The 15,618-nt window shown below is 39.9% G+C and overlaps 1 protein-coding gene across 7 annotated transcripts in view; it reads left to right on the forward strand.

The window, feature by feature from the left end:
* The window catches only part of PLCE1 (phospholipase C epsilon 1), a 331,768-nt gene that overhangs the window by 26,538 nt on the left and 289,612 nt on the right, over nucleotides 1–15,618 (forward strand). For 6 of the 7 annotated variants that reach the window (XM_037803858.1, XM_037803856.1, XM_037803855.1 and 3 more), the window contains exon 2: nucleotides 8,540–10,101. In XM_037803858.1, coding sequence (XP_037659786.1) covers nucleotides 8,896–10,101 — 1,206 coding nt within the window. In that variant the 5' untranslated portion in view covers nucleotides 8,540–8,895. Of the gene's footprint in view, nucleotides 1–4,170; nucleotides 4,194–8,539; nucleotides 10,102–15,618 lie in introns of those variants that run through there. The other variant, XM_037803857.1, reaches the window with a different exon arrangement.

Genomic DNA, 15,618 nt, shown 5'->3' on the forward strand with positions numbered 1-15,618 from the left:
TAGATAGAAAAGAAAGCAGCATAATCTTTGGTTATGGGCAGAAGTTCCAGAGTCAGGTTTCTTGGGTTTGAATCCTTATTTTGTCATTTTCCAGTGGTGTGATCTTTGGCAAGTGACTTAACTTTTGTGTATTTTGGTTTCCAATCTGTCAAGTATGTGATAATGATAAAATCTATCTATTTTAGTTATCTATTTAGTTATCTATTGCTTTGTAACAAGTTACCTCAAAAATTAGTGGCTCAAAATAGTAAACATGTCTCACTGTTTCTGTGGGTCAGGACTTTGGGTGGGGGCTTAACTGGATACTTCTGGCTCAGGGTCTCTTATGAGGTTTGTTTCGGTTTGCTAATGCTGTCATTTTGCAAAATACCAGAAATGGATTGGCTTTTATAAAGAGGGCTTACTTGGTTACAAAGTTACAGTCTGAAGGCCATGAAAATGTCCAAATAAAGGCATCAACACAAGTATCCTTTCACCGAAGGAAGGCTAATGGCATCCGGAAAATCTCTGTTAGCTGGGTAGGCACGTGGCTGGCATCTGCTGATCCCAGATTGTGTTCCAGCTCCACTCTCATCTCCTGTACATTCTTCAAAGTGTCTCTGTTGGCTGCAGCTGCTCTGAGGTCCTTCTGTCTGAGCTTTTATAGGGCTCCAGTGAACTAATCAAGATCCATGTTGAATGGGTGGGGCTATACCTCCATGGAAGTAATCTAATCAAAGGTATTACCCACAGTTGGGTGGGTCACATCTGCAAGGAAGCAGCCCAATCCAAAGATTCCAACCTAATCAACACTAATTCATTGGACCCCACAAGATTACATCAAAGAACATGGCATTTTGGGGGACATAATACATTCAAACCAGCATGGGTTGCAGTCAATATGTTGGCTGTAGCTGCAGTCATCTATGGTCTTGCCTGGAGCTGGAGGATCCACTTCCAAGATGGTTCATTCATATGGCTATTGGCATGGGCCCTTAATTCTTTTTTTAAAAATTCAATTTTATTGAGCTATATTCACATACCTACAATCATCCAAAGTGTACAATTGTTCATAGTACCATTAAATAGTTGTGCATTCATCACCACATTTAATTTTTGAACATTTTCATTACCGCACACAAAAAAGAAAAATTAAAGTAAAAAAGAATGTCCAAAACGTCTCATCCCCCCATTCCTCCCTATTATTCATTTAACTTTTTGTCCCCATTTTTCTACTCATCTGTCCATACACTGGATAAAGGGAGTGTGAGCCACAAGGTTTTCACAATCACACGGTCACACAGTGTAACTTATATAGTTATACAGTCATCTTCAAAAATCAAGGCTACTGGGTTGCAGTTCAACAGTTTCAGGTATTTCCTTCTAACTATTCCAATACACTAAAAACTAAAAATGGATATTTATATATTGCCTAAGAATAACCTCCAGAATGGCCTCATGACTCCACTTGAAATCTCTCAGCCACTGAAACTTTATTTTGTTTAATTTTTCTTCCCCCTTTTGGTCAAGAAGGCTTTCTTAATCCCTCAATGCCAGGTGTAGGTTCATGCCTGGGAGTCATGTCCCACGTTGCCAGGGAGATTTACACCCCTAGGAGTCATGTCCCACGTAGGGGGGAGGGCAGTGAGTTGGCTTAGAGAGGCCACATCTGAGCAACAAAAGTTCTCTGAGGGTGAAGAGTCCTTAATTCTTGCTATAGGCACTTCCTTATAACCTGGCAGTTGATATTCCACAGAATACGTGAGAAAGTAGGAACAAAAAGGAAACCCCCAATGACTATGATGACTGTTCTGGTTTGTTAGAGTTGCCATTATGCAAGATACCAGGAATGGGTTGGCCTTTATAAAGGGGATTTATTAGGTTACAAATTTACAGTTCTAAGACCATAAAAGTGTCCATACTAAGGCATAAACAAGAGGATATCTTCACTAAAGAAGTGTCAATGGTGTCTGGAACACCTGTCCCCTGGGAAGGCATGTGGCTGGCATCTGCTGGCCCTTTGCTCTTGGGTTGTGTTTCAAAATGGCTTTCTCCAAAATTTCTCTGGGCTTTTGTCTTTGCTCCTCTCTCTCAGCTCCAGTGTATCCTTGCTTCTTTCTCCCAGGGTGTTTCTCTGTAAGCTTCTAGGGGTCCTCTCTTAGCTTCTCTGGGGCAAACTCTGGGCTTCATCTCTTAGCTTAGCATCTCCATATGCCTACAGTCTGCATCTCCAAGCATCTCCAAGTGTCTCTGTCAGTGTCGGCTCTTAGCTTCTCTTAAGGACTCCAGTGAACTAATCAAGACCCACCTGTAATGGACAGGGTCACATCTCCTTGGAAATAATTTAATTAAAAGTCTCACCCACAGTTGGATGAGTCACATCTCCATGGAGACACTCAATCAAAAGGTTCCAACAGATTGGGTTAAAAAATCATGGCTCTTCTGGGTTCCACAACAGTTTCAAACCAGCACAATGACTTAGTCTCAGAAGTCATGCATTGTTACTTCCGTCACATAGTATTTATTAGAAGGAAGTCACTAAGTACAGCCAAAACTGAAGGGGGAGGGGGGAATTAGGCCCCAACTTTTGAAGACAGGAGTACCAAAAATTTGTGGACATATTTTAAACCTGCCACACTACCTTGTAGAATTGGTTGAAGTGTTAATTACACAAAACAATAATTGAAGAATGCTTAGGACAGGACTAATATCCCCCCATATATATAAAAATTTAATAAATGCATCTTCTAAAGAAAAGGGAAGAAAAACAAGTTGGAAGGATAGAAGTGTGGGAAGGGTTGGGATGTTGAGCTAAGACATTGCTGCTTTGTGTAGGCTTGTTTATTCCCTGTGGGATATCGGATTGATAGAGTATCCTCTGCCGCTTCAGGGTACTTACGAAGGCCTGCATGTGTTGAGAGCAGGTGAGAGGTTGTGGTTGTGCCTGAGACGACATATAATAAGAAGAAGGATGGTTGATGACTGCTGGTGTTGGCAGTAGAGTGTGACTGCTAATCAGTTGCCTTGGGAAGGACAGCTTTGTGTATAAAGGAGTAGTGTACTTGTGTTGGGCACCCTCTGTGGTCCCATAGTGCCTTTTGTGCATCCTTTATTATTGCACCTGCCACATTGGATTGAAAGTTGTTCAGTTTTTTCCTCTTTCTTAATAGACTTGCAAGCAAGCACTGGCTTTTTAACACATTATAGAACAGGTGCTCTATAATGTTTGAAGAATAAAGATAACCTAAATTTTAAAAATAATGCTTTTCAAAAATGAACAATTTTTATGGTTACTGATATTCAACTGCATAGCTTCTTAGTTACACTACACAGGGATATTTAAAACTTTTAAATTTTGTGGGGGAAAACAGGAAATACTGCCTAAATACATTCTTTTTTCAAAATTAAATTCAGTTTTATTGAGATGTATTCACAGACCATATAATTATCCATGGTGTACAATCAGCTGTTCACAGTACCATCATGTAGTTAGGCATTCATCACCCCTTTCTATTTTTGAACATTTTCCTTACACCAGAAAGAATCAGAATCAGAATAAAAAATAAAAGTAAAAAAGAATACCCAAATCATCCCCCCATCCCACCCTATTTTTCATTTAGTTTTTGTCCCCATTTTTCTACTCATCCATCCATACACTGGATAAAGGGAGTGCAATCCACAAGGTTTTCACAATCACACTGTCACCCCTTGTAAGCTACATTGTTATACAGGTGTCTTCAAGAGTCAAGGCTCCTGGGCTGGAGTTTGATAGTTTCAGGTATTTACTTCTAACTATTCCAATACATCAAAACCTAAAGAGGGTTATCTATATAGTACGTAAGAATGTCCACCAGAGTGACCATCTCACATCCACCTTTTGGTCAAGCAGGTGTTCTCAATCCTATGATGCCAGGTTCAGACTCATCCCTGGGAGCCATATCCTGCGTTGCCAGGGAGATTTACACCCCCGGGAGTCAGGTCCCACATAGTGGGGAGGGCAGTGAGTTCACCTGCTGAGGTGGCTTAGCTACAGAGAGAGGACCACATCTGAGCAACAAAGAGGCACTCAGGGGGAGACTCTTAGGCACAACTAAAAGGATGTTTAGCCTCTCCTTTGCAGTAACGAGCTTCATATGGGCAAGCCCCAAGATAGAGGGCTCGGCATACCAAGGCATCAGTCCTCAATGTTGTTGAGAACATCAGCAACAATCCAGGTGAGGAAGTCCAACACTTCTGCATTTGAAATTCTCTTTTGAAACCTAACCAGCTCTTCTTTTAAGGCCCAGATTTTTTCCTAGCTCTTTGTTGAAGGCCATTTCTAACTGCACCATATGCATTATATCTTTGGTGCTTGTAATTTTGCATCTAATTGTATACTTCCTTGAATTGTTGCCTAATTTCCTTTATCTGTGTCATTTCTGTAGTTAGATCTTAAACTTTTGGGAAGATGGGAACTTTTTCTTTTGAGGTCTAGTAAAAGGTGGCTCAATTAGACAGAGAGAGGGCCACATGTGAGCAACAAAGAGGTACTCCTAAAAATGTTTTTTGAAATGTTCAAATCTACCATTTGTTTTTTACTTTTCACATCTGTTCTGTGTTCACTTTTTCCTATTTTTCTGCCTTCTTTTTGGTTATTTGAATATATTTTATGCTTGCAGTTTTTTGGCTTATTACCATGTCTTTTTTTTTAAAAAAAAGATTGCTTTAGGGTTTATAATACGTATCTTTAATTTATTACAGTACCTTCCAGTACTAAAATATACCATTGTAGAAAATAACCTCAAACAGTATGCTTCCATTTCCCCTCGCTGGGCTCTTTTTTTTTTTTTTTATCATACTTTTTTATTGTAGAATATAATATATATATACATAGAAGTGACAACTTCCCAAGTGCAATTTAACAAGTAGTTAGCAGATTTCAAAGAATGTATGGGTTACAGTTCCACAGTTTCAGTGATTTGCTTATTGTGAAATATAACAAGTATGCAAAAAGATAATATATTTCAAACTATGATTTAACAAGTAGTTATATAGGAAATTTCTGGAGTTGCTTTGAGTTACAATACCGTAGTTTCAATTATTTCCTTATTGTGAAATATATATACAAAAAAGATGATAACTTTCAAATTACAATTTAACAAGTAGCTATAGAACAAATTTCTAAAGATGCTATGGGTTACAGTTCCACCATTTCAATTCTTTCCTTCTAGCTATTCTAATACCCTAGTGTTCTGGTTTGCTAATGCTGCTGTTATGCAAAATACCAGAAATGGATTGGCTTTTATAAAGGGGATTTATTAAGTTACAAATTTACAGTTCTAAGGCCATAAAAGTGTCCAAACTAAGGCATCAACAAGAGGATACCTTCACTGAAGAAAGGCCATTGGTGTCCTGAACACCTGTCGTCTGGGAAGGCATGTGGCTGGTGTCTGCTTGCTCCCAAGTTGCGTTTCAAAATGGCTTTCTCCAAAATGTCTCTGGGGTTCTCTTAGCTTCTCAGAGCAAACTCTGGGCTAGCATCTCTTAGCTAAGCATCTCCAAAAGTACTTCCTCTGTATCTCCAAGCATCTCTAAGCATTAGCCTCAGCAAGTGCCTGGGCATGTGTGGCTCTTTTAAAAGACTCCAGTAAACTAATCAAGACCCATGATGAATGGGCAAGGTCAAATTTCCATGGAAACATTCAATCAAGAGGTCACACCTAATCTAATCAGAAAGATTAATAAATCTGCCTCCACACAGTTGCATTAATGAATATGGCTTTGGGGGGAACATAATATATCCAAACTGGCACACTTAGCAACTAAGAAAAAGAAGATTATATAGAGATTCAGTATTCATAATCCTTTGTTAAATTCCATCTTGTCTGTTACTACCCCTTCCTCTAGTTTAATCACTTCCCCAATCTTCAGGAATGTCTAGGCAGTGACCACCTTAACTTGTTCATGTTGAAAAGGGGTGTCGACTTTATGGGGAAAGGGGACACATCTGGTTGATGTTCTTGAAGAGGTTATTGCCTCTGGGTTTTGGGACTTAGCTGGCATAGGAGTTTGGAGGATTTAAGTTTCTGAAGAATAAACTTAATAAGTTAAACTTTTATAGAGTCTCAGATAGGGATCCGGTATTCTTTAGGGTTTGGGGGACTACTGTTGACTTGGGCTTATCATACTGTGGTCATTTGGCATATCTAGCTGAAGCTTGCATAGGAGTAATTTCCAGGACAGCCTCTTGACTCTGAATTATCTTAGCCACTAAAACCTTATTTTGTTGCCTTTCTTTTCTCCCTTTTGGTCAAAAAGGCATTTTCAACCCCTCAGTGCTAGAGTTAGGCTCCTTCCTGGAATCCATGTTCCATGTCGCCAGGGAGACTCATTCATCCAGGGTTTCCTGTCCCATACTGGGGGAAGGATGATGGATTTATTTGCAGAATTAGGCTTACAGAGAGAAAGTAATGTGGTTTGTTTTTATGCTGAGAGGCCAGTCCTCTCCAAGAGGACTGAAGGGGCCAGAGAATCCCAGCTTGCCAAAGTATTTTTTTAAGTTTTCTTGTGAGCCTTAACCTTAGATAGTGGAAAGTTGAAATTACCAGGTCACCTGGTTTGCAAAGACTGTGTCACCAGGATGCTGCAAACCAAGTCTCACGGAGGTCAATTCAGAAATTAAGGGATTCTCCCTGAGCCTAATCCCTGGTTCACCCAGAGACACAGAGCAGTGGGCCAACATGCTAATGAATAAGCAAAGTACCATCACCTAGCCATGAGGAAATATATAACCAAGTCTCCATCTGCCTTCTGGCTCTTCAAATGAAGATGGAGAGGTATATTTATTCCAGAGGGAGTACAGGTCTCTGCTGAAGGCAACATGATGGGCTCTGACCAGGCATCCAGGTCAAACATACAACACTCCTCTGGGGACCATCAATGCCTGCTCCAGGATACTCTCATTCTTCTCTCTCTCCAAGCAATGAGGTCCAGCCTGGGCTCTTTCAGAACTGTTGGGGAGAATTAGAGTTAATCTAAGCAAATGTCTAGCAGAGTTGTAGTCTGGACCCTAGTAGGTGCTCAATAAACATTAGCTGTTCTGTGTGCGTGGAGAAGTGTTGAGAAGAACCATGCTTTGGGATGAAAGGCTTAACCTTTTTTACTTTGATCCCTACAAGCCTCCCTCATTGATCACCTGTGGCCAGAATCTTATCAGGGACTTCCACATTATTTTGCTCAAGGTCTATCCATTTTAAAAGAGATAATGCTCACAAAGTACTTAGCAAAGACCAGGAATACGGTAATAGCCTGATGCCTGTAGCTATTATTAAGTTAGAAAATGAAATTAGCTCAGAAATGAATTAAGCTCTTATCAGTCCATTATCATCACCCTAGTGTGAATTAGAAACCAAATCCTTTCCTGGGAACAGGTTTTGCTTGGGATAAGGAAGCCTATGATCTCAGGACCTGAAAGGAGACTCTGGGGAATTTTTCTTGGAGCCCCTTTCTGGGGGCAGAAAATCCAATCCTAAATACTCAGGTGTTACAAATCTAAAAGGTTTGGGAGTCCAGAGTATGAAATAGCTCCTGTCTTCCAGTCTGGAGATTTCCTTTTCAATGCCAGGAGCTGTGGAACCCTAGATACTATGTAGAGTTATGGTATCATCCTCTTCCAGATGTTCCTTTCTCCCACTGGGAGCACTTGAGGTTCCAAGGGACTGTCAATAATTAAGCATCCCAACAGGAGACAGTCCCTGGGCTCTTGTACTATTGTTGTTATACATTTTACATTTGTTAGAAACCCCACAATTCATTGTCATTATTTTTACTTTAAATTCTCAGTTATCTTGTAAAGTGATATAAAAATTTGAAAAATTATTTTATATTTACCCTCACTTTCAGTGTTCTTCATTCTTTTATGTAGATACAGATTTCTATCTGGTATCATTTTTCTTCTGCCTGAAGGACTTTTTTTTGCCATTTCTTGTAGTGCAGATCTGCTAGTGATGAATTCTTTCAGGCTTTGCATATTTAAAAATGGCTTTATTTCATCTTCGTTTTTTTGGAAGATAGTTTTACTGGGTATAGAATTCTAGGTTGATAGTATTTTTTCTTTCAGTAAAGACTTGCTCCTATCTCTTCTGGCTTGCATTGTTTCTGATGAGAAGTTTGCTGCCATTCTTATTTTTTGTTCCTCTACTTAATGTGTCTTTTTCTCTAGTGTCCTTGGCTTCTCATACTCTCAAGTTTTTCTCTTCAACTCAGGAAGACAGTTGGGTTCTTCCTGAGTACCCCTTCCCTGCCCTGCATCCTGGAAATGCTCTAGGCAGTAAACTAGGGCATTTATAGGGCCTATCTAATTTAAAAATTTTTTTTTAGTAAATTTGGGAGGATAAATCTGGTCCTTGTTACTCCATTTTGGCTAGAAGCAGAAATTCTGAAGTGTTGACAGAAAAATAACTCCTGATTACAAAACTCCTCCTTGAAAATTATTCTACATTTTGCATTAACTTAAAATTATGAGCTCATTTATAAAATGCATTTAGTGCCATTGTGTTTAATATTATCCCTTTTCTTACAGGAAACGTTCAAATTGGATTTTTGTATCATTGCATATTGGTGAATGATCAGAAGTTGCAGAATGCACTCAGAAAAAAAAGTTTCAAAAGAATTTGCTTCCGATAGCAAAGGAAAGAAAATTCATTTACCACCTTGAAACTCTGATCTAGAAAAACATATTGCATGTAATAGGAAGTTATAATTGGGAAAATTTATTTGACTTTTTAGTACACCTGAATGAAAGGCACTGTCACTTGTTTCTCAAAAGGACTTGCATATCTGAGATTATTTTAATAATCAGTGATTTTATAAAAATCTTGATATGCTCATCAGAGAGGAGAAACAGAGAGATAAGCTAAAACCTATGTGTTGGTCAAAATGACTTCTGAAGAAATGGCAGCTTCTGTTCTCATTCCCGTGACTCAGAGAAGAGTGGTATCTGCTGCATCGATTGCAGATGAAAGTAGAGAAAGGGGCTCAGGCCCCAGTGCTGTGAAGGCAGATACTATCAATAAGAGTGGGCAGACTTCCCATACCATCTCATGCCTGAACAAACTTAAAGGGGAGTCTTCTGGAAGCAGTTTGCCCAAGATTCTCTCAATAACAAGGGAGGAAATGATGAGTGATGAGAACAGTAATGAAAAATGCTGGGAGAAAAGCCTGCCAGATTCTGTGAAAAACCTTAACATTAACTGCAACCACATATTGAAAAACCATCAGCACGGCCTTCCTCAGAGCCAGTTTTATGAAACGTGCGACTCTGTCACAGAGGAAGGCCTGTGTTTGGAAACTGGAATTCCTTCTCCACTGGAAAGAAAGGCATTCCCTGGAGTTCAACTGGAAATCGACAGACCTCCAATGGGTATCAATCCTTTAGGAAATCAATCAGCGATCATCGAGACTGGCAGAGGACAATCTGTCAGCAACATGGCAGTATTTCGTATTCATTATGAAGTTGACAGAAGAACGTCAGACACTTTCTGTACCCTGTCGGATGACTTAATTTTGGATGATTGTGGAAATTGTATACCACTGTCTGGTGTTGGAGGAGAGGAAAAAGAAAATTACATGGCATATACCTGTAAACTTATGGAATTGGCTAAAAACTGTGATAATAGGAACGGGCAGCCTCAGTGTGATCACTGTGACACCTTGAATGAGAAATACTTGTGTTTTGAGGGTTCTTGCCAGAAGGTCAATATGATGAGTTCAAGTGGTAGCTTTTGCAGAGAGGATTTTACTGACAATGTACCTGCCAAGACCTTTCTGAGCCATTTTGAGGATTTCCCTGAGAATTGTGAAGCTGTAGAAGAAGAATTTTTTAAAAGCAAAAAGGCACGGTCTACTTTGCTAATCAGAAGATTTTGTAAAAATGACAGGGAAGTTAAGAAATCGGTGTATACTGGGACAAGGGCAATTGTAAGAACTTTGCCTTCTGGCCATATTGGACTGGGAGCTTGGAATTACATTGTTCAGAAGAAAAATGGTCTCTTATTGCCTCCTGGGAGAATAACGGAACATCTGTCAACAGTGGCGACTAAGCAAGATGGGAGCTGCTGTCTCTCAGAAGCCCAGTGGTATTCGGTAAGAATTTAAGATTTCCTTTGATCATTTCTTTAAACTTGATATTTTAAAAATCCAAACTGCTATTGTTTTAATTCTTGGAAAATGGTAAGTTCTGTCAAATTATGATTCTTAGGGAAATTGTTTATAGTTTATAGGAAACTGGTGGACCTAACAGACACTGCAATTGATAGCCATCAAGGTTGAGTTAACTCAAGCAATATAAGTAAGAAACATGGTACATATATATGTCACTGGGAATGGAGATTGCCTGGTTACTGAGTGCAGGGTTACAAAACAGAGATTCCTGGTAGTGGAAACATGGCTGCATCCACTGATTGTCCAATTGTATCCTTTGGAGATTCATGCCTGTGTCTTCTTCTGCCATGTAGCATTTTGTTGGTTTTAAGTTTCAGGACCTAAAGGAAATAAAGTCCTATTTCTTATATTTTCCAACCAGTGGTCCCAGTTTCTTCCTTCTTACCTGCCTCCTTAACCACTTTTTGTGGCATGGACTTCTTTGTCAATCTTGTGAAGTCTATGGACCCCTTCTCAGAATAATGCTTTTAGATGCATCAGGTGAAATACAGAGCACTTAAAGGACACAAATTATGTTGAAATACATTTATCAAAGTATGTTTTAAAATTATGATATAGCAGTATAGGTGTTTCTCTATTAATACACTAAATAATGATATCTAATAATGTAATAGCTACCAAAATTTCAAAATTCTGATGAATATAAGTAGGGTTACAAACTGTCCTGGTTTACCTGTGATTTTCCCAGTTTTAGCACATGTCCCAGGAAACCCCTCAGTCCCGGGCAAACTAGGGTGGTTGGTCACCCTATATATAAATATTTCAGGAGGTCTGCCACAACTGTAATATGATATGAAAATATCTGTGATTTCTATTGGTGACAAAATCACAGATACTGCTAATACTGCTGAGGCTTGTTGCCTTTATTTATAATTGAGGGAAATGCTGAATTTCCATTTGGGATTAGTGAAAAATAAAGATTTAATTATTTTTTCATCCAAATTCCTGCTCCTCTGAATTCTAACCGTGAACTCCTCTCTTTAATTTAAGAATTGCTACTTTAGAGTTGCATAGTCTCAGGTTCTTGGACCAGATCCTTACTTCTGAAGACAGCACTATGTATACTCCCAGTTTTTTAATTCTCCTGGCTAAACAGTCTTTCCTTCAACTGTTCTCTTTGTGAAACTGCTTCTAGAACTCTCATATTCAGATTGTCAGTCTTTTTAAAACCCAACCCCCAAAATAAAAACAAAGTTACTTGTCTAGAGGGAAAAAAAAAACACCTTATATTGAAATATAACTCATATATTTTAATTTTTATCATCATCATTAATCATGGTAACATTTACTGAGCATGCAACATGTGCCAGGCATTGAGCTAAATGATTTGCATGCTTGATTTCATGCAATCATGTCAACTATCCTATGATATTGTATTATTTACTCCATTGTATTGCTAAGAAAACTGAGTATCAGGGAAGTCATATAGCTTGTTCAAGGCCCCCTAGTATAACTAAGATTGTAATCCAGGCAGTTTACACTTTTAGGTAGTTTCTCAAGATCTGGAAAGAGATAAAATTTAGAGTAAGCTTTTAAAGGAAGAAAATAATTCTGTTCATTTCAGTGTCTTGATTGAGTAGCTCCACTCAAAGACGTTTGTGGTATCAGACTTGTCTGTGTTAGATGTGGTGGTTTGCAATCTGGGAGCTCTGGAAAAATATCCATGTCTATCCCCCTCCATATAAAACCCTTTGCTGGGTGTTTTTTCAGAGTTCCCTGGGAACTTTGTGCATCTGAGTTGAGAACTGTTGGCTAAGAGCTTAGATTAAGCTCTTTGCTGTTTGATCAGGCCTTTTCGAGAATAATATTTGCTCTAGTCTAAAGACCTGCTTGAATCCTCTGCTTGGACTCTTAGGACTGTGTCAGGGCTGACTTTGGACCCTGTCTGAGAAGTTAGAGCCCACAGTCCCTTCTCTCTGTAGATTCGATTGCTCATACCTGCCATGTATCAGTGGACTTGTTTCTCCTTCTCCTCTGATTCCAGATGAAACCTGAGTCATGGTCAAGGTGGTGTCAGCTCCCCTCCCTCCCCAGCAATTCTGATTGAATTTTGTCCTCTCAGGGAGAAAAAGCTCATCACAAGCGTGTGTGTCCTCCTGTGCTATGCTGCCTGCCCTGTGATGACTCGTGCAATTCTGCCCTCCACTCACACTCCCGGGAAACTACTGAGAGCAACATTTCATACCACTTAGAAATACAGCGATTTAAAAAAATCAGATGCATTTGAAGTTGAACATTAGGAATAAAATGGAATTTTACATATAGTAGGATGAATGGGAATATGATTGCTTTAGAACCATTAGTGAAGTTCTCCATACACTTACACAGATACAAGGTTTGTGAATAGTGTGAATTTTAGAATAATTTTTGGCATGCCTGTACTCATTCCTCAACATAACCTTTTTGCAGCCCTGCCAAGTCTTCTGAGGATGTTCCCTGGTCCCTACTTCAAACCTGTCCCTTTCTGTCAGTCAGAGACCCTCTCAATCCAATGAAAAGAACCGAAGAGATGATGCAAATTCTCCCCTCCCTGCTTCTTGGTCTCTGGGGCCTGGGAGAGGTTGGTTGCCACACCTCTATCAGAGTGGACTCCAGGAACGTCTCTCCACTTCTGTCTGCCCAGGCTTGGAAGAGGCTGTTAGCATTTTTATTAATCCTTAATAAAATAGATGAGCCGGCTGACTTTCTGAACTTCCTTAAAGGAGATGCCTGAAAGGGAGAACCCTTTTTGAACCTTCAAACATCACCATGGCAGAGATTAACCAATATTTTATAAAGTCTGGTATTCTCTATATCTTGGATTTTAGGTTAGAATCTGATAGAAATCTTTCCACCAGTTGTCCAAATGAATTATAATCTCTTTCCCCCAGCCCCTGTGAATTGCTTCCTTCACCTAAAAAAGTAAAGACCCTAATTGTATGTTACCTATTCTATCTTCTGATTATTTCACATGTGTTCGCCCTGGTTCCCCAATCAGATTATAAATTTATTAAGGGCGAGAACTGGGTCATAGCCTTTTTTCTACTCTCCATGGTGTAAGTGTATTGCCAAGTATATGGAAAACAGAATAGTGTCATGGTTAGGAGCTAAGTGTCTGGAGTCAGTCAACCTGTAAGAATTTAAATGCCTTTCACCTCATCTCACTACCTGTATGACCTCAGGAAAGTTGTTTAGCTTCTTTGTCCTTAACCTACTTTATGTGGACGCTGGGAAGAATGGGATTATTATGGGGGTTGAATGAAATGATATTTTTAAAGTCCTCAGCACAGCACCCAGCATGGAATGAGTGCTACCATTCTCACTCTGGCCATTTGTTGCATGCTTTGTGGTAAGGGTTCCCCCTCATTCTGCCCTTTGGTGGCTTCTCATGCGGTGAAGTTTGCAGCGGTATGAATTTGAATGTATTACTCCCCTGTCTATACATGATATCTTGAGCAATGCTTCCCCCGCTTTTAAAGAATGTGCTGTTTGTCCAATTAACTCCTTGGCGTCACATTTAAAATTTTTTTCTTGGATGCCTTGGTCAAAACTATGCAATTAATTTATATTTGCACAGCTGTGTAGAGGAGAATATATATGAAAGGAAGACATTAATGAGGATTAATGCCTGCTGACTGACTGTATTGGTATCCTCCTCCCCCTGCTTGTAAAAAATTAAAATCCTGCCCTTTATCCTGCTTCGGTCATACTCCCTCTCTCCTGCTCTCAAATTATTGGCTCAAGAAGTCTCCAGGCTAAAGGTTGGTTAAGGGTGTTTTTCCTTCTAAAAAATTCTCTCCCTGCTTAAATTTGAGGGAGTTTAGATACCTAGAGTTATCTTGAATGTGAAGTTCAAGAGCCTTCTGCTTCCGCCCTGCTGGAATCTTTCCTGTAACCCGAGTTCTGTGTGCCTGGAATGATGAAATGTGGAGGAAGTGAGGGTGGCCAGGGCAGAAATCCCACTTCTTTTATTTCCCTACCTTGATCCACAAAAGGATTTACTGTACAGGAATATGTATGGCAAAATAGAAAAATAAATGAAGTTATATTTTTAAAAATCAGACTGGAAAATAAAATCTAAATTCATAATGGAAGGTCCAAAACCAGCTTCTTTACTGCTAGCTTCTATTCTGCTTTCTTCCTCTAAAATGAATCTTTTTTCTTCACACTTTTTTTTACTCTCTAGCTCAGAAAATTAAACTTAAGAGGCGATGATAATTTTTTGAGTGTTTGCCGAAATATCTTTGTCAGTATATATGTCCTTGATTCTATATTTTGTCTCTTTCAAGTTGAACCAAAGAGAGATAATGTCTCTTATGTGGAATGGGGCCAATTGACAATAAATTCATCTTCTGAACTATAACTTTTATGGATGATCAAACGTCCGTTTTAGTGATAGCCAGCTTTTAGCCTGCTGTTCAGAGGTGTAAGAGACGGCTGTTGAAATAGCAGCATGTCTTGATTTCTGGTCCTGATTTGGTCACCCTGCAGCTTAGTTACAAATTTTGACCTTGGGATAATTAAAATTTGGTGGAGTGTTCAGGCTAAGCTGAAAGCCTGTGCATGGTGTCATGCCAGGCCGCCTCCTCCGTTACTAAGGTAATGCTGGGTTCATGTCATGGGTATAGTGCAATTCTGGCCCCTTCCTGCTGAGTGCAGTGAATGGGAATCCAGCTCCCGGACAGCCCTGTGTAGTGTAGTCACGTCTGGTGCATCAGTGGAAAATGTGATGGCTGCCAGAAGCCAGCTCAGAAATGAGTGGACAGCTTTTCTTTGTTAACTGCATTGGGGCAGTTTAGGATAAATTTACTTCCACATCTCTGTAATTACACCAGCTGTTTGGCTAGGATTTGGCAAGGGATGGAATGAAAAACCCTGACCTCAAACTTTCCCCCAGATATCCTGCATAATGGGAATTAGAAGCTAGAGGCCTTACCCCTGAGGATGCGCCATGGTTCGTATGTGGTCTGAAATGAATCAGGGTAAGACCATCATGTGGAGCCCTGATCTGATCCATCCCTTGCATTGTATAGAGGCTGCCCGTGGTCTTCCTCCACTGTGTCCCCTGCCTGGGTGCTGATTGAAGTGGGGTAGTCCTCTCTGGGCCTGCAGGTATCCTAGGATGGTGAGGAGCTTTATTTCCTTATGATTGGACTAACTGGTGAATCAGGCAGGGCCCTCCTTGACAAGCTGTTTTTAGGCAGTGGTGCTGGTGTTGATTTCTGGCCCCGAAGAGCCCACAGACACCAAATGGCTCCCTTCATAGTGGTTCTTTGTTCTTGCTTCTGGCCTAGGCACATTCAGAGCCTCAGATTTCATAGGGGTCCTGCAGAGCTTAAGCATCCAAAATCCTAACTCTACAATTGGCCCTCTACTTTCAGTTCCAGCCTCTTCCTTCTCATTTAGTCCATCACCCCTCAAAACCCTCAGAAAGATATCAGCAGAAAACCATCTTAACCT

The sequence above is a fragment of the Choloepus didactylus genome, chromosome 15, assembly GCF_015220235.1.
Source record: "Choloepus didactylus isolate mChoDid1 chromosome 15, mChoDid1.pri, whole genome shotgun sequence".
NCBI lineage: Eukaryota > Metazoa > Chordata > Mammalia > Pilosa > Megalonychidae > Choloepus > Choloepus didactylus.